Source organism: Acinonyx jubatus, chromosome E1 (assembly GCF_027475565.1).
Source record: "Acinonyx jubatus isolate Ajub_Pintada_27869175 chromosome E1, VMU_Ajub_asm_v1.0, whole genome shotgun sequence".
NCBI classification, from domain to species: Eukaryota; Metazoa; Chordata; class Mammalia; order Carnivora; family Felidae; genus Acinonyx; species Acinonyx jubatus.
The window spans coordinates 39,622,670-39,641,954 of NC_069397.1; the positions used below are offsets into that span (position 1 = coordinate 39,622,670).

At 54.3% G+C, this 19,285-nt stretch overlaps 1 protein-coding gene across 1 annotated transcript; it reads right to left on the bottom strand.

Annotated features, from left to right (window-relative positions):
* Positions 1-1,171: 1,171 nt before the first annotated feature.
* On the bottom strand, positions 1,172-9,412 carry HAP1 (huntingtin associated protein 1). Its single transcript, XM_053211845.1, is given in 11 exon segments — positions 1,172-3,052; positions 3,968-4,120; positions 4,249-4,383; positions 5,150-5,452; positions 6,198-6,294; positions 6,683-6,697; positions 6,728-6,796; positions 6,999-7,147; positions 7,280-7,426; positions 7,805-7,884; positions 8,931-9,412. Coding segments are annotated over 11 exon segments (2,160 nt in total). The 5' UTR covers positions 9,406-9,412; the 3' UTR covers positions 1,172-2,515.
* Positions 9,413-19,285: the final 9,873 nt, after the last annotated feature.

Genomic DNA, 19,285 nt, shown 5'->3' on the forward strand with positions numbered 1-19,285 from the left:
AGTTCCCTGTAGGGTTAGCCTCGGTGCCTAGCACTCCCTTTCATTAGCTTTCCTTCAGTTCTCAATTCCCCACTGTCCCCAAGAGTGATTCCTGGATCATCTTCCAAACAAACTGCTTGTTTTCAAATGCTGTTCCAGGTCTGATTCCAGGTCTGAGGGATGTTTACCTAAGACAGTGGGTGATTCTCGCCCGTGCCTTTCCCCTCACAGGCAGGGCACTGGGCCAGAGTCCCTGGAGCAGAAAACAGGGAAAGGAGCCTGTCTGAGCATGAGCTCCAGAGGCCTGAGGGCCTGGGTTCACATCCCAGTTCTGCAACTAGCTGTTAGACCCGCCTGGGCCTGTTTCATCCTCTAATAACCATTTACCAGATCACCCACCCACCCCCCAGGGGTTGTTGATATGACTAAGTAATGCATTTAACAAAAGTCCATGGCACATGGTTCAGTATTGGAGCCCATCCTCTTTCTACAACTTTGCCCCAGCAAAGCTGCATGCAGGGGCACACACACATGCACACATGCTCCCAGAGAAAGACACCGGAGTCCAGGCCAGGTAGTGCACAGGTCCTTTATTTCCTGCACCAGCAGGTGCACAGGCTGACAAGAAACAGGAGAGTGAGCAACGCAGCAGGAACAGAGCCAGACTGAAGTGGGCAGGAGGTGGGGGAGCCCCAGACTCCAGCTGTTTAGGAGTAAAGAGTGGGAGAGGGCAGAACATCTAGAATGAAGAAAGGAGAGGCACAGAGGACTGAGGGGAGGACCAGGGGGAAGGAGCAATGGGCAGGGAGCCTGGACACATGGGCCACAGGCAGGGAGATGGGGGCGGGGTGGGAGGACGCCCCCAGTGGGCGGAGGGACCCCTCACCCACACACAGAGATACTCTTGGTTACCAACAGTAGTTAGGGACTGAGAAGAAAGGACCAAGAATGGAGGAAGAAGGCCAGGTCCCTAAAAGTCAGCAAGGACTCACAGGCCACCTTTAACTTGAGGGTCAAGGGCCTGTCGTTAGAAAGGTAGTCAGAACACCTTCCTACACCAGTGTCTGAGCCCCACCCCCAGCTCAAAGCCAGGTCTGGCAGCAGACAGACCTCCCCTCAGGCACCCCCATCCCCTGGGCTACCATGTGACCCCAGGCCCAGCAACCTGAACTAGCTTTTGCACCAGCTGCAAAGGGTCGAGGCTTGGGTCCTCAAGCCCCAGCCCAGGTTCATGGGGACAGAAGGCAGGCCGGTGACAGACAGGGGGGTCCTGTTTGGGAGGATGGGAAGGAGGGTCTGGGGTAGGTGGGACTTGGCCAAGCAGCTGAAGGAGGGGCCTCAGGCTGTCTGTGGGGCCTCTGCAGGCTGCTGGGAACCAGCAAAGCCTGGAAGAGAAGGGAGGGGTAAACTGAGGGCTTGGACAGCAGGCAGGGGCCAAGGCTTTGTCGCTGTATCAGAAAGACAGCCGCGATTGATAGTTTTACAGGCTGCCCACTGGCTGGCCAAAGAGGTCACCGTTCAGTTTCCAAACTGCACAACCTTACACGGTGACCCTGATGAGGCTGCCCAGCAGTGACCAAGCGGCCACTGGAGTGGGGGCAGCCCACACATGCCAGTGAGGCTACAAATTTCACGGCTGATGAGCAGGCCAGGCAGACACCAGGACAGGGTCAGAGGGGAGGGACAGGCCAGGAAAAGTCATTCTGGCATAGGAGTGAGGAGAACAGGCTCAGACCCACTCCAGCTAAGTGATCTTAAGTTCTTAAGTTCTTAAATGATCTTAAGTTCTTACTTAAGTTCTCCAAACCTCAGTTTTCTCACCTAACAAAGGGCTGGTAACAGCTACCTTCAGGGGTGCGAGGACTAAAGGAAACAATGCCAGTCACTAAATCACCTTTGGTGTTTCTGTGAGCTCCTTGAAGGCAGGGCTCACACTCAGCAGGTGCAACTCCCCAAACTTTGGGGCTTCCAGCTGGGGAGAGGAGACCCTGACCTACCCCCGGCACCCTGGAGGAGACCCAGCCCATCTTCAGACTCACCCAGGGGGCTGGTCCAGCTGCGACCCTTGCTGGCAGAGGCCTTTGTCCCAATGGCCTGGGTGGCCCCAGAACACCCCTCTTCCTCCCAGGCCCTGGGAGGATGGTTGGCCCAGTCCTCCTCCAGCCTCTGAAACGGCTGGGTCAGCACCCCGGGCTGCTGCTCTGATCCGCTCCCTGTACCTGTTGCTGTCACTACTGCAGGGCTGGGGAGCCTCGGGGATCGGGTGGCAGAGTGGGAGACAGGGAGAAGGGGGCAGCAGAGACGGGAAGCAGAGGCACAGTAGGGGGCTGCAGTCCTAGTCATGACCTTCAGCCCAGACCCCCAGGCGAAAAAGGGGTAGAGATCTGGAATCCTAAGCAAATTCCACATAAATGAGCCCTGGGGCCATAGTTCCCACTGAAGGAACCTGGAGGTGCCTATGCAAATGATATGCAAATTCCATGCAAATCATCACACTGGGTGAGGCCAAGCTGGGGTAAGTGAGCATTTGGGGGGCTCACCTACCCTCACCTTTCATTGATGATCTGTAGCTGGTCTGGCTGGCCGGAGGGAGGCCCCTGTGGGAGCACTCACCTTTCTGGAGCATCTTCAGCCTCAACTGCCGACTATAACGCGCATCCAGCCAGTTAGCCAGTTGCTGGAGGACGCGCTTCATGTTTAGGTGAGAGGGGCCCAAGCCGCTAGCCTCCAGCGCTGAGGTCCCTACGTTCCCCTGCGTTGCCTCATCCAGCTCCGGCTCCACCTCCTCCCAGGCCTCGGCCTCCTCAGACACCAGCTCTGCCTCTTCTGTTGCCCCCTCCTCAGCTGACGCCACCTCTTCTGTGGCCCCCAGTTCCTCCTCAGGCACCAATTCCTCCACAGGCACAAAATCTTCCGCCACAAAATCCTCTGCTGTCAGTAACCCCTTCTCAGCCTCTAAGCCCCGGTGCTCTTGCACCTCACTGCAGCACAGCCTGTATCTGGGCAGGGAGACAGGAAAGTCTTTCCGTGCCCCTGAAGGCCAACCCCAGGCAGAGCCCCCAGCGCCCCCCTTCTACCTGCCCCTAGGACATCTCCAGCCACCAGGGTTGAGGAGCTCTCATGCTCTCTGCCCCAGTCTACACATAGATCCAATGGCTACTCCTCAGTTCTGTCCCAACTAGGGGAAAAGGGAGCTGGGTACCCGCCTCGAGGCTTCAAACACCCAGCCCAGGCACCAGGTAGGAAGGAGGGTCACCAAACACTGCACAAAACCTGCTTTCTCCTAGTACCCCCCACCCTGCTGCACAGAACAGACTGGCAAGGATAATAATATTCCTTCTGCTCCCCTCCATGATTTAACCTTTACAGCCCATCCCACAGCTAGTTGCCATAGGAACAAATCCATTTTAGTAAGGCTCAGACAGTTCAAGCCATTGGCCAAGGACACATAGCCAATAAAGGGACCAAGTTGGGACTCGGTCCCAAGTGTTTCCAGCTCCCAGGCCAGTGCTCCTTCACTCTCAGCCTCTGTCAAGGTGAAGGAAAGGCTTCGGTCCCCACCTGGAACAGCCTAAATCAGATGACCTACGGGGCAAGATTTGAAAGAAAAGGGATCAGCCCCTTCCAGAACAACTCAACCCAGCCAGCCCAGAGCATAGGACCTTCTCTAGGGCGGCAGGATTGCAGGTGGTTGTCTGACTGCTGAAAAGTGAGGGTGGTTGATGGGAGAGCCCCTAGCCATCTCACCCCAGGTGTCACATCTCCTCCTTCTCAGTCTTCCCATGATTCCTTCAACAGAGAAAAGGGCTTTCACTGTCCCAAGGCAACATTAGCTGAAACTGCAAAGTCCCTGCGGGCCCCAATATGTGAAAAAGTCCTGGGGAGAAATGACGGGCCCAGACATGGGGACGGAGAAAAGGGTGGGGCGGGGGAGGGGCTGGGGCAGAGAACGAGGGGCGCAAGGAGTGAAGGAATGTCAGAAGCAAACCCCCTCCCCACTCTGGGAAAGTGAGTGTGGGTCAGGCAAGGGCCTGGGGGTCCCAGCAGCGCACCTTTCCATAAAAAACACAGGGTCCGAGATAATCCTTATAGACCTTCTGAGCTCCTCAGCCAGGGCCTCCTGAAAACCAGGAAGGGCCTCCTGTGGTGGAGAAGGGGTATTACCAGGGGATCCCCACAGAACTCTAGTCCCTACTCACAGAAAGGAAATCAGCCAGCGGGGCTGAGGCACAAGCACACAGGCAAAAGCGGGCAGCCGGGGATCCTCACCAGAGGTACGGCGTGTGTGTAGCGGGTGACAGGGTCAGCGGACGCCGGCGCTTGCTGGCGGAGGGTCTTCACCTCCTCCTGAGCCTGGGTCAGCAAGCCCCCACGCTCCGTGTACTTCTCCCGTAGGTCCTCCAGCTGGGAAGCCACTTGCAGGTTCTGTTGGGACCCAGGCCCACCCAGCCCGCCCTTTCCCCAGGGGGCTAAGAGGCGAGAGGCCCAGACTCTGACACAGGGTGCCCCCAGGTAGGTCCCTGGACTCTACTCCACTCAGACACCACCTACTAGGCCCCATGCCAGGCGCTGAGGGTGTGCAAAGGGATAGACCCAGTCCCGGCTCAAGGAGCTTGTCCTCCCAGGAAAGTCAGGCAGCCGACCAAGGGCCCCGAGCTCCCTGCTCTGGGTCACAGTCTCTCGAGGGCAGGGGCAGGAGCCGAGGGCAGTTTCACCTCATGCTGGAGCCGCATCTGGATTACTCTCTCCGAAGCCAGCTGCTGCTGCAACTTCTCAGTGTCAGCCCCATGCTGGAAGGACCCAAGACTGGTAAGCACCCCTCCCCCCAGGCCTCCCCACCACTTCCGACAGGTCTTCCCAGGCACATGAGTGAGGCTTTGGCAGCCCTTTAAGTAAGAAGTCACGTAGCGTGAGGCCACGTAAGGCAGGAGAGTCATGCGGCCTGGTTCCTGGAACACGCTGTGACCCTCTCTGGGACTTGGTCCCCTCCCTGGGACAAGGAGGGGGCAGAATGAGGGCTCTCTGAGATCCCCTCCAACTCGGACTCTGACGCAGAGAGGGGTCTGGGGCCTGGCCGAGCCAAAAGCCCTATGAGGTGAGGACAGGGAGGAGGGGGCTTGGGTGTGGCGGGGCCATGACAAGAGGGAGCCCTGGGCACACCCGGATGCACCGACTGGCAGCGTTGCTGCAGCTTCAGGACCTGGGCCTGCAGCTGGGTGACCTCCCTCTGCTACTGGTCCTGGGCCTCCCTCCTGAGCGCCAGCACCTCTGACAGCTCAGCCATCTGCTGGCTGGCCTCGCCTGGCGACAAGCGGGGACAGAAGGTCGGCTCCGGTCCCCTTGGCCTTCGGGGACCAGTCTGGCCCTCCCACTGCCTCTGTCCACCCCGCCCCTCAGCTCCTGTGCGGGGTGGGGGGGGGGGGGGTCCGTCTTTGCAGGATTCGCCTTCCTCACTTGGTCTCTTTTCCGTAAATGTTAGTTAACTGACACGGAGCAAGGCCCTGGGTGACCAGTCTGCCAGGCCTGGTCCCAGCACACACGGGGCTCAAGTCTAGTGGGGAAAGTGATGGGCGAGGAAATCCTGCCAGTGCGTAGGCTGGGCTCCGATGGAGCGAGTACAATGGGGGCGCTGGGGGTCTCAGCTGTGACACCCTGTTCTGCCTTACGAGGTCTGCCTCTGCGGGGCAAGCGGGGCTCCGCCAGGCACAGAATGGCAAACAAGGCCCAGACAGGGGGTGGAGAAGCCTGGAGGCAATCACAAGACACTGGGAGGGCTCTGACGCTGGGGCTGGGGTGGGGGTTGAGGTTACCCTTTGGCCAATGGGAAACTTGGGGTTTTAGGCAGAGGATGACATGGTCAGATTTGGTTTTAGGAAACTTATTTGGGCTGTGTGCAGAATGACCCGGAAGGGCAGCAATCCAGGCAGGGAGACGGGTTAAGACGGGGGGCCTGGGCTAGAGTCAGGGAGGTGAGGAGGAGAAAAGACACTTTAGCCTCTTTGAGGAGGTGGAAACAACAGAACTTAGGGACCAGTTCCCATGCCAGGGACCTGGGGACCCGAGGGCCAACGGGGGAGCTGAGGAACCCAGGGGGAAGGAAGGTCAGGCCTGGGGGGAGGGGAACAGCATGAGTTCAGCCATCTTGTGTCTGCAGCTCACAGCCAGACCTGAGCTCCCCAGGGACCTACGCTATGCCTCCCTCTTCTTCATAAACACACAGTAGCAGCACAGCCCCTGGCCTGGCCCCGGTGCCTCAGCGCCTGGTCTCTGGCAGCTCCCGGCTCCTTCCCTTCCTTGCTTCCAGGCCCCTTCTTCCTGTGCCCCAAATAACAAAAGGCCACAGGCTTAGAGGGACCCTGGGGCTTCTGTACAGCATTTTACAGGGTGCAGAAAGCACTTCCTCAGCTGTGCCTCTGGAAGGGTCCACAGGGCTGAGAGTACTCCTCCCCATGCTAACGACAAAGGTTCAGCGGGTCAAGGAACACCGTCCAAGCTCACACCGCTAAGAAATGCCAGAGTGGGGACTCGAACTCAGGTCTCCAAACTCCAAGTTCTGAGTTCTTCCCCCCACCCCAAGTTACAACTTCACGTACAAAACTGCTCCACACAATCAAGGGGGTAGAGCTGAGAGGCCTGGAGGGAGGGAGAGAGGCAGGGGCAGGGGAGTCAACACCCCCTGGCCGCGGATGTGCCTTCTGCCCACCTGCTCACCTCCTCCCTCAGCTGCTCGTTCTCCTCCTCCAGCAGCCTCAGCTGCTCCTGCAGGGCTTCTAGCTGCGGGCAGTCATGTAGGACCTCCATCTCCCGCAGACAAGTCCTAGGGGTGAGAGCCACAGAAGCCAGGGGGTGGGGGACCCAGGTCCCAGCCCACCCGGGGGCTGCCCACCCGGGCTCAGTGTGGCGGTCTCCATTAGTCCCAGCAACCCTGCCGGCAGGTGCACCGTCAGTGTTCCTGTTTGCACACAGGGAAACTGAGGCACAGAGAAGGGGCTGCCCAGGTGAAAAGGCAGGACACTCACGGCTCAGGGGCTCCATAGGAATGATAGTGCTGCTGCTCTTCCTCCTCCGGCTCCTCCTCCTCTTCTTCCTCCTCCTCCTCCTCCTCAGAGTCTGAGTAGAGCTGAAGGAGGTCATCTCTCAAGCTCACCTGGTATCTGAGGTGTAAAATCTGGCAGTGGGGGAGAGGGGCCCCGTCGGAACGCAGGCAGGGGCGAGCACAGGTCCAGGCACGGGGCGGGGTGGGGGTGCTGTAGGTAGGTCTGAGATGGCACACTCCCTCCCCTCCTCCCTGCCCGGTTACGTCCTCCCTGGCTGAGCCCAGCATGGCTTCCAGTTTGCTGTGCTCCCCCATCAGAACACTGTTCTGTCTCACCAGGGACTGGCCAATGCAAACTGCAGTATTTAGGTCCCGCTCTCTCTGCAGAGGGACCCCCATCCACGGGGAATACTTTCCTGTTTTCCGGGCTCTCCCAGACAGGTGGGAGAAGCAAGGGAGTACACAGGGGTCAAAGGGAAGCTAGGCCACTAGGGGAAACCTTCCCCACACCCTAGTTTTCCAGGGTACTAGAAAAAAGTCTGCCATCGACACACTGTGGGGCCTGACTCAGCTTCCCCTTATGGAGAAGAGCACATCAGACCAGACGGCTCTACAAGCAATTCTGGCCTGGATATCCGGCATATACCTGCCTTCCATAAGAGGGACCCCTGGCTCGGCTCCCAGAGAAATAATCAAGCAGGAAAAAGACAAGACTGCTACCCCTCCAGGGGAGAATGAAAACAGAGGCCTGGCTAAGGCTCAGGCTGGGCTGGACAGGGAAAGCAGTACACAGCTTCTCAGCAAATTTAACATCACTTTGACATCTTCTTGGGTGATCCCGGCTGGTGGGGGTTGGTCAGGGCACAGCGCTGCAAAAGCAGGAGTGGAGGCCAAGGTGGGAAAGGGAGGACATCCCACTGTCCCACATCCCACTGTTTCCTACCCGATCCTCAGTTCTCCCTCAACAAGAGTGAGCGACAAGAGAGCTCCCTTCCTGCCCCCACTATTCTCTCCAGACACCCCCAGTACCCAGCACTCCTTTCCCCTGCTCCCAGGGCCAAATGGGCTCTTTTGTGCCCTGGAGGGGCCTGGGTGAGGTCAAGGGATCACAGTCCTCCAAGCTCAGGTGGAAATGAGTTCTCAGGACGCCCGGGTCCCTGGTACCAGGGGAATGCAGGAGGCTAGCGACAGTACAGCCCCAGACTGACTCATCACCTCTTACCCGGAGGGCGCTCTCGGCCGACTGGAGCCTCATGGGTCATGAAACAGACGCAGTCACCCACCCTGCACCTGTTGCGTGTGGAGAGGCGGGAGAGACTTTTCCAGCACGCAGTAGGGGCTCCTGAGCCTCTAGACCTAATCCAGAGATCTCCCGCGACCCAGGAGAGGGTACAAGGGGAAGAAACCTGAGGCCCCGCCCACCCCGAGGCTGGGAAAAGCCGGGCTTCGACACCCGCAGCCAAAAGGTTGACAAAACCTTCCCACCCACCTCCGCCCACCCACCTCCCCAGCTTGGTGCGGCGGGCGAGCACACGCTCAGAGCGAGCCTGGCAGCGCCCTCCCGCAGCCCCCCGCCCCTCTCCCGGAATTGCGATTGACTGAGTGGGGCGGGGCAGGGGGAACTGTGAGAGTGCGCAGATCCGGGGAGCAACAGGCGCGCAGAGCCGGGCGGACGAGCGCGCGGGTGCGCCGACCTGACCCTCCGACAGCAATCAGGGGACGACAGAAGGTTGGAGAAGAAGGGCAAGAGGCGTCCGAACAGGCACCGCAGTTGACAACGCAAGTGGGTGGAAGGGTGAGACTGAGCGCCAGAGGGGGCGGGGCGCCTGGAACCGCCGCCCCCCCGCCCCCCCCGCCCTTCTGCCTGGAAATACCCAGGTCCCACCCGCTCTGGGGTCCCGGGGACCCGGTTTACCTTCCTCCAGCTCCCGAATAAAGGCGGCGTGCTCGGGGCCCGACACCCCAGGCCGCTGTCCGATGTAGGCAGCCGGCGTCTTCCAGATGCCCGCCGCCTTCTCAGTCCCCAGGCCAGTGGCCCGGGGACCAAAGGGCCCTCGGAATGTGAAGCGAGTCCACTGCGCGTCCGAGTTGCCGGGCCCAAACTGGGCATTCCGCTGGGCGGCTGCGAATGCGGACGCGCGCGGTGTTCCTGTCGGGGATCCAGCCTTGGAGGTCGGGCGAGCTCCGGCGGGGGCGGGTACCGAGACGGATGGGGATCTGGATCCCGTTCGCGGTCCTTCCGTCAGTGCCTGCGCAGGGGCGGGTGCAGGCTGCGCTGAGGGCTCTGGAGAGGAATGGGCTGTGGGTGGGGGTGCGGGGGTGACTCCCGCTGGAGCCCGGGTTCTGAAGCGGTGCCCCACGAGGCCCTGCCCGGGCTCTTTCGGGTGCATCTTGAGTCCTCAGGCCCGCCTTTATAACCTGGGCCTGGAGTGCTCGCCCGCCGGCCCGTACCACGCGCGGGAGGGGGCAGCCAGGGAGCAACCAGTGGTGCCCGGGACGGGGAGTCGCGCGCGAGGGGACGGAGGTGGCGGAGCAGAGCGCAAAAAATCAGAACAAGGAGAGAGTCGAATGGCGGTTCCGGCCGGTTCCATGGGCTTGGTTCCGAGTGCAGGGTTTCTACTCTCCTCTCCACCTCCGGAGAATGGTTCTGCCCAAAGTCGCGGCTTCCCTGGACTTCGGGTACCGGGACTCCGAGGTCCCTACCTCGGAGGCACAGCTTCCCTCCATTCCCGCGGGGGTTGTCGGCTGCCCTCCTGGATGTGATCTGGGAGTTAGCGCAGGGTAGTGCTTTCCCCGGTGGCTGGGAGATGCATCCCGACCCTAGGACTGTTTCAACGCGCTGCCCAGTCCGGCGCGTCACACGCTGGTCCTCGCGCTCACGCTCCCGGGGCTCCAGCCGTTCGACAGCCCTTCTTCTTCTTTCTTAATTCGTCTTACTACCTTTCCTCGTGCTTTACCTCTAGCCCTCATTCGCTTCGCCCACCTCCTTCCACCCTGGCAAACACCTGTTCTTGCTGCAGACCCCGCTTAGAGGGCTCCCCCTGAAGACTCCTCCAACCTCGTCCCCTGTGGCCCCAGAGCGTCCCTCATCCGGCGGCCGGCAGTGCTCAAGAGTGTGTCTATTTCCAATCCAGACCTGCGCCCCTTCAGCGCAGGGAACGGGTCCCTCAGAGTGAACCACGGGAGGCGGGCCGAGGAGTCGTGGGGCCATTTCTGTGCCTTTAGACTGGAAGAACCTGCAGGCCCAAAAGAGATGGTTATGGCACTAATTCTTCTTCTTCTTCTTTTTTTTTTAATGTTTACTGATTTTCAGAGACAGCACAGTGGAGGGACAGAGCGTGAGAGCATGCCCACCCACGAAGGAGGGGCAGAGAAAGAGAGAGGGAGGGATAGAAAGAATTCCAAGTAGGCTCTACGCTGTCAGCACAGAGCTCAACGCAGGGCTCTGTATCGTGAACCGTGAGATCATGACCTCAGAATCAAGACTTGGATGCTTAACCGACTGAACCACCCAGGCGCTGTCTTATCTTCTCACTGTGGTCGTCAGGTAGTGGAAGGGTGGAGGGAGCTCTCTGGGGCTTCTTTTATAAGGCCACCAGTTCCCACGCCTGAGGGTTCCCCCCTCAAGACCTAATCACCTCAGAAAGGCCCCACCTCCTAACACCATCGCGCTGGGGGTTAGGATTTCAACATGAATTGCAGGGGGACACCAACACTTAGACCATAACAACCCTATCACTCTTTAAAAACAAAACAACAGCAATAACAAAAACCCACCAGCTTTTGGGGCGCCTGGGTGGCTCAGTCGGTTAAGCGTCCGACTTCAGCTCAGATCAGGATCTTAGAGTTTGTGAGTTTGAGCCCCACATCTGGCTCTGTGCTGACAGCTCAGAGCCTGGAGCCTGCTTGGGATTCTGTGTCTCCCTCTCTCTTTGCCCCTCCCCTGTTCATGCTCTGTCTCTTTCTCTCTCAAAAATAAACAAACATTAAAAATAATAATAATATTTTATTTAATTCTGTATCTCCAATACTGATACATGAATTCAGCAAAGTCGCAGGGTACAAAATCAATGTGCAGAAATTGGTTGCATTTTTTTTTAATTTTTTTTAACGTTTATTTATTTTTGAGACACAGAGAGACAGAGCATGAATGGGGGAGGGTCAGAGAGAGGGAGACACAGAATCTGAAACAGGCTCCAGGCTCCGAGCTGTCAGCACAGAGCCCGACGCGGGGCTTGAACTCACGGACCGCGAGATCATGACCTGAGCCGAAGTCGGCCGCCCAACCGACTGAGCCACCCAGGCGCCCCTGGTTGCATTTTTATATATCAATAGTGAAGCAACAGAAAGACAAATAAAGAAACTGATCCCATTCACAATTGCACCAAGAATCATAAAATACCTAGGAATAAACCTAACCGAAGAGGTAAAAGATCTGTATGCTGAAAACTAGAGAAAGCTTATGAAGGAAATTGAAGAAGACGCAAGGAAATGGAAAAGCATTCCATGCTCATGGATTGGAAAATAAATGTTGTTAAAATGTCAATACTACCCAAAGCAATCTACACATTCAACGCAATCCCAATCAAAATTGCACCGGCAGTCTTCGCAAAGCTAGAACAAACAGTCCTAAAATTTGTGTGGAACCACAAAAGACCCCGAAGAGCCAAAGTAATACTGAAGAAGAAAACCAAAGCAGGAGGCATCGCAATCCCAGACTTTAGCCTCTACTACAAAACTGTAATCATCAAGATGGTATGGTATTGGCACAAAAACAGACACATGGACTGATATAGAGAACCCAGAATTGGGCCCCCAAATGTATGGCCAACTAATTTTTGACAAAGCAGGAGAGTATCCAATGGAAAAAAGACAGTCTCTTTAGCAAATGCTGCTGGGAGAACTGGACACCAACATGCAGAAGAATGAAACTAGACCACTTCTTACACCATACACAAAAATAAACTCAAAATGGATGAAAGACCTAAATGTGAGACAGGAAACCATCAAAACCTTAGAGGAGGAAACAGGCAACAACCTCTTTGACCTCAGCCGCAGCAATTTCTTACTCGACACATCTCCAAAGGCAAGGGAATTAAAAGCAGAAATGAACTATTGAGACCTCATCAAGATAAAAAGCTTCTCCACTGCAAAGGAAACAATCAACAAAACTAAAAGGCAACCGACGAGAAGATATTTGCAAATGACGTATCAGATAAAGTGTTAGTGTCTATAAAGAACTCACCAAACTCCACACCCTAAAAACAAATAATCCAGTGAGGAAATGGGCAGAAGACATGAATAGACACTTTTCCAAAGAAGACATCCAGGTGGCCAGCAGACACATGAAACACTGCTCAATGTCACTCCTTATCAGGGAAATACAAATCAAAGCCACACTGAGATACCACCTCACACCGGTCAGAGTGGCTAAAGTGAACAAATCAGGAAACTATAGATGCTGGTGAGGATGTGGAGAAACCGGAACTCTCTTGCACTGTTGGTGGGAATGCAAACTAGTGCAGCCGCTCTGGAAAACAGTGTGGAGGTTCCTCAAAAAATTAAAAACAGAAATACCCTATGACCCAGAAATAGCACTGCTAGGAATTTACCCAAGGGATACAGGAGTGCTGATGCATTGGGGCACATGTACCCCAATGTTTCTAGCAGCGCTTTCAACAATACCCAAATTATGGAAAGAGACTGAATGTCCATCAACTGATGAATGGATAAAGAAGATGTGGTTTATACATACAATGGAATACTACTTGGCAATGAGAAAGAATGAAATCATGCCATTTGCAGCAACGTGGATGGAACTGGAGGTATTATGCTAAGTGAAATAAGTCAGAGAAAGACAGTTATATATTTTCACTCATATGTGGATCTTGAGAAACTTAACAGAAGACCATGGGGAAGGGGGAAAAATGGTTACAAACAGAGAGGGGGGGAAGCAAACCATAAGAAACTTAAATACAGAGAACAAACTAAAGGTAGATGGGGGAGAGGGGAAAGTGGGTGATGGGCATTGAGGAGGGCACTTGTTGGGATGAGCACTGGGCGTCGTATGTAAGCCAATTTGACAATAAATTATATTTTTTAAAAATAAAATAATAATAAATAAAAAATAATATAATAATTTTTATTTAACCCAATATCTCCAAAATATTATCATTTCAACATGTAATCAACATAAAAAATTATGAATGAGATTATATTTTCCATTTTTTATAATGAATTGAGTGCATTTTATTCTTACGGCCCATCTCAGTTGAGACTCAAATTCATTATTCTCTTTATTTTTCTAAATATAATTTGTCTTTTTTCCACTATATACCTTTAAATTTTTTTCTCTTCATCACTGGATTTCATCAATTTGATCATGATGTGTCTTAGTAGGATTTTTCTTTTATCCTTCTTGGGGCTGATCGAGCTTCTTAGATTTGAGGGTGTATAGCTTTGATCAAAATTTGGAAATTTTTCAACTCTTATTTCTTTTTTTTTAATATTTATTTTTATTTTCGGTTGCGGGGAGCACAAGCAGGGGCAGGGAAGAGAGAGAGGGATAGAGGATCTGAAGCTGGTTCTGCAATGACAGACTGACAGCAACAAGCCCAATGTGAGGCTAGAACTCACGAACCGTGAGCTCATGACCTGAGTCGAAGTTGGCCACTCAACTGACTGAGCCACCCAGGTGCCCCATCAACTTTTATTTCTTTAAATATTTTTTTTCTGAACCCCACTTCTGGGATTTCAATTACATGTATGTTAGACCACTTGATACTGAACCACAGGCACTAGGACTCTGTTCATTTTCTTTTTCCAGCCTTTTTCTCTCTGTCCTTCCGTTTCAGTTGTTGTGACTGGTATATCTTCAAGTCCACTGATTTTTTCTTTTAAGGACGTTATTTTTCAGGAATCTCTACACCCAACATGGGGCTCAAAGTTACAACCCCAAGATCAAGAGTCACATGCTCTACTGACTGACCTGAGCCAGCCAGGTGCCCCTCCACTGACTTTTTAATCTTCTTTTAGGCCATTCAGGAACTTTTCATTTCTGATCATGTATTTTCCAGTTCCAGGCATGCTAGTTGGTCCTCATTTGCATCTTCCATTTCTCTCCTTATTATGCTCATATATTTTTTTTAATCCTTGTACTTAGCTATAAGGAATTTTTAGAAGTCTTTCTCTGCCATCATCTCTGTCATTTGTGGGTCTGTTTTTATTGACTGATTTTTCTCCTGTCTACAGGTCACATTTTCTACATCTTTCTTGCTCAATAATCTTTTGGATGCCGGATATATTGTGGATGTTACATTGCTGAGATGCCAGCTTTTTATCCTCCTTTGTTGGGTTTCATCTTGCCAGGCAGCTAAGTTGTGGATCAGCTTGATCCTCTTGAGGCTTGTTTTTAAAGTTTTGTAGGGCAGATCCAGAAAGGTCTTTACTCTAGAGATATTTTAGCCCTATTACAAAGGAGTAATCTTTCTGGGGTGTCTACTGAATGCCCCAAATATTCAGTGAGGACTCTCCTCACTGGCTGATCAGAACCTAAACATTTCCCAGCCCTGTGTGAGCTCTGGGAATTCACGTACGACTTTCTGGGAGTTGTTCTCTCCCCGGTGGATATTCTTTTCTCAGCCTCATGGAGTCTCACCCTACACACCTCCAGCTTAGTATTCAACCAAAGACTCAAGAACATTCCGTTGTAGGTTTCTGGGACTTGTTGAGAACTGCATGGCTCTCTCCTCCTGGGAAAAAATCTGTTCCACAAATTCCAGCCTCCCTGAACTCTGACCTCTGTCTCTGCGGGTCAGTAGACACCAGAGTCTGCTTGGGTTCTGCCTCCCTATACTGCCCTCAGAAATTGCCTCTAGACAGAAACCCAAGGTCATCATAGGACTCACTTAATTTGTTTCTCCCTGAGACCACAGTCCTGTGATGCTTATTGTCCAATGCCTTAAACCTTTGTTGCACAGTTTATCCAGTTTTCTACTTATTTTCTGCGGGAGGGAAATGTGGAGCTAGCTACTCCATCTATTTGGATAGACATTGAATTAGAAGCCTATCCTGAAGGTAGAGCCATAGGACTTGTGGAAGGATTGGATGAAGAGTGTGAAGGAAGAAGAAAAGTCAAGAATGACTCCAACTGTTTGGGCCAGAGAGAGCTGCCATACACGAAGATGAGAAAAACTGAGGGGAAGTCAGCTTTGGTAGAGAAAATCAGGAGTTCAGATTTATCTAAATATCTTTTTTTTTTTTAATAAGCTCCACACCCAACGTGGGGCTTGAACTCATAATCCTGAGATCAAGAGTCACACACTCTACCAACTGAGCCAGCCAAGTGCCCCAGGAGTTCAGTTTTAAATAAGTTAAATCCAAAATGCTTACTAAGTATCCAAGTGGATAAACAACTAGTTGGGTTTATCCCAACTGGATATATAAATATAACAACTTGATATATAAATCTGAGCATAGGGGAAAGATGGGGGCCGGACACTTCAACTGGGGACTCATTGCTCTAAGGTGAGAATGTAAAGCCATGAGACTAGGTGAGACCCCTGAGAGACTGAGTGTAGATAGATAAGGGGGCCCAGGGTTAAACCCTCAGTACATAGAGGGCAGGGAGAGGAGGAAGACTCATCTAAGGTGACCAAGATGGATGGGACCCTGAAGAAGAGGTAAACCAGGGAAAAGCTGGGTTCCAGAGAAAGTGTTTCAAGCAGAGAGAGCCACCTGTGTTGAGTGGTGCTGCCACAGGAGACCAATGAGGACGGAGAATCAACTCAGCAAGATGGAGGCCATAGACAACTTTGGCAAGAGCCATCTCAGTGGAGAGACGGAGGTGAGAGAGACTGAGAAGGGTGAGGAAGTAATGGGAGGTGATGATGTGAGGATGCAGAATATAGAAAACTATTGAAGAGTTTTGCAGAGAAGGGGAGCTGAAAGAGAACAGTCACTGAAAGACAACACAAGCACTAGAGAAGGTGGTTTTTGGGGGTTTTTTTTGTTTGTTTTTTTAATTTTTTTTAAATGTTTATTTATTTTTTGAGAGAGAGAGAGCGCGAGCAGGGGAGGGGCAGAGAGAGAGGGAGACACAGAATCCAAAGCAAGCTCCAGGCTCTGAGCTCTCAGCACAGAGCCCGACGCGGGGCTCGAACCCATGAACCGTGAGATCATGACCCGAGCGAAGTCGGATGTTTAACCGACTGAGTCACCCAGTTGCTCCTAGAGAAGGTGGTTTAAGGACAAGAGATGAGGGGTGCCTGACTGGCTCAGTTGGAAGAGACCACAGCTCCTGATCTCAGGATCGTGAGTTCGAACCTCACGTTGGGTGTAGAGCTTACTCAAATAAACTAAAACAAAAAACAAACAAACAAAAAAAGCATTTAAGTTTGAGTGCGGTGACGACATGTTTATGTGCTGATGGGGATGTTCCAGCAGGGAGGAGAAAACTAATGCCAAAGACAGAACCCAGAGCCCAGGGATCATTCTGAGATCATTCTGGGAATGGACGAACCCTGGTAACCAAATTCGTTCTCCTCTGTGATCAAGCATGCGTATTTTCTATGGTGTCTTTGTCACCAAAAAGTTTGAAGGAGACACAATCCAACCCCAGGGTTTGCTGTGGACGGTGAGATTGGAGAACCTCAGGGGTGGCCACGACAGGGCCACCTGTCCAGACTTCAGCTTGGCCAGGCCGCTCCCTCCCTAGTCCCCTGAACAGCTTCCTGGACAGTCTCACTGTGCCCTAGACATCTCTGCAGCTCCAAGCACAGAAGGGGACATAAAATAGGGGCCCATTCCATCCCTGCTGAATGGATGTTTGCTGAACTGGATTGTCCCTGCCCATGAGAAAGCAGCCCTGAGGCCCCTGGGAAGTTTGGGGTGAAGAAGAAAGACACAGAGATGAAGGAGACCCCACAGGCTCCCAGTTGACTTGCACCCTCTAGCTCCCAGCACCAGTGCATAGCAACTCTAGCTACAGCCACCAGAGGGCAGTGTCGGCCCACATACCCCCCCCTACCCCCACCCAGCCCTTCACCCGCACATCTGTAACCCCACAAAAGAGGCGGAGTAGGGATGGTGACTTCATTTTACAGACAGAGAAGCCAAAGCTCAGGCCCCTGGTCACTCCACACGTAAGCATTTTGGCCTGGCTGATGGATGTCTGCCACAGCCCAGGGCTGCCCAGGAGACCCAGCAGGCCCCTCTCCAGCGGTGTCAGTCTTGTTCCCCTCTGCCCTGCTGCTGTTCTAACCAGAGAGGCTGGCAGAACAGACACCCTAGACCTTCTGCCCTCCCTCCAGTATGAACCCACTGACCCCTGCTGAGGACAGGGGACAGGAAGAGAGGACAGGAAGGGGCTCAAGACCCACCGCACCCATGAACTTGAGGGCGCAGTCACTCAGACACCACACAGGCTCAGGCCACCTCCCCTAGCCTGACCCTGGAAGATGAACCTAGGACAGGCTACCCCATGGCTAGAGCCCTTGAGAGTGTGCCTGGGATCTGGGCAGGGCCAAACACCAGGACCAATCCCTGCAGACCAGGGAGCAGGGCAGAGGGGAGCGTCCAGAGAGCATGGACGGGGGTGCCGCCTCCCCGCCTCCCCCATTCCTGCTCTTCTCCTGTGGGATTCCCAGGAGCTCTCCTCCTTCTCCTGGCGTCTCCTCCCTACCAGTGCCCAGGCCCCTCCACGACGTCAGGGCCTCTTTTCCTTTACTCCTCTTCCCCAGACCCCTCCCAGACTCCTAGGCACTGAGCCAGCCTCTCCGGGACCTGGGACAAGGAAGTGGGCGTGCTGGGGGCCTAAGCCCCTCACCTGCTGTCCTCTGGGTTCCTAGGTCCCCCTCTGGTCAAGAGAGGGGAAGGAGAGAAGCCAGAGAGGCTGCAGAGAGGAAGTACCTGCAGTGACAGTGGGGGTGGGGATCTAGCAGGGATGGCCAGGGTCCTAGAAGATGGCAATTGCCTCCACTCCAACCCCACCCGCGCTTCCTCCCACCTGGGGGGGGGGGGGCTTGCCTTCCTGGAGCACCCGCCACCTGCCACCCACACAGCCTGCAGGCTCACTCCAGCTTGTCTCCAGCTCTCCTGCTGAGGGCGGCCTCCTCCTCTGAGAGGCCCTCCAGGCTCCCAGAAGGGACGTCTCCCTGTTGTACCCTCTCCTGGCGTCTTCCTGCCTCTCACTGTTGACAGTGTAAGCTTCTGTTACTTATGAGATAATTATTTAACGCAGAGGGCACTTCTGTAGCCTTAGGGCTCTAATTAGAGTAAGCACTCAGTATCTGTCGAGTGAACCATGATGGATTCTCCGGGTGAGTCTGGGTATGGGTCGGGGGCAGGGAGTGGTCCCCAAAGGCTCCAGAGAGACGTACCCAGTCAGGGAGAGATTCTGCGTCCCTGGACCCTGGAGAGTGCTGCACATTCCCCCGACACAGGTGAGCTCCACCAGGAAACTGCCCAGGGGCACAGGGACAGCAGACTGTCAGGGAGTGGGTGGTGTTAAGGGACTCCAGCATCGTCCCCTCCCCTCTTCTCACTTAGATCCCCTCAGCTCAGCCCCCACTCACTTCCTCCAGGCACCAGCTCTGAGGCCTAAGTGGGATAGGAGCTATCTGCAGGTGGCAGGTCACAGGGCCTGCCCTGGCCTGGGGGGAGGGGGGCGGCGCTCCAGGGGAAGCAGCTGGGAGCCAGGTGGGGGGAACCAAGCACACAGTGGGGGGGGGGGGGCAGGGCAATCAGCCGTGTCCAGCCTGCTGGGCAGACACAGGTGGCGAGCTTGGGAGGACTTTCTACTGCTCTTGGGCCTCTGTCAGCTACCGCCAGGTTCAGGGAGAAGACCCAGGAGCCCTTCACTGCCTGACTTCTGTCCCCAGAGTCAATGACTTCTTCTGATCCTTGGGTCCATGTCTAGACTCTGAGCCCTTCTGGGAACAACTCACGAGTCGGGGGACAGCAAAGAAGGGAGAAACACAAATTCACTGAGCCCCAACTAGTCTATGCTTTGTATATGTTATTTCATTTTATCATCACCCAGAGGAAAAAAATATATTACTTTTCATAGATGAGAAACGGGTTGGCACCACTGACCACTGAGTGAGGATTCCTGGCATTTCAGCCATGCCCGACAGAGGAAACCTTGCTTATCACAGGGACCCCATTGCGCCACCTGACATGGAGAGTTCTTCCCAGTTGCTGCCGAATCTGTCCCATGACCTTCCTACCAAGTGGCCTTCCAGCCTTTGCCTGCACACCTGCATAATGGGG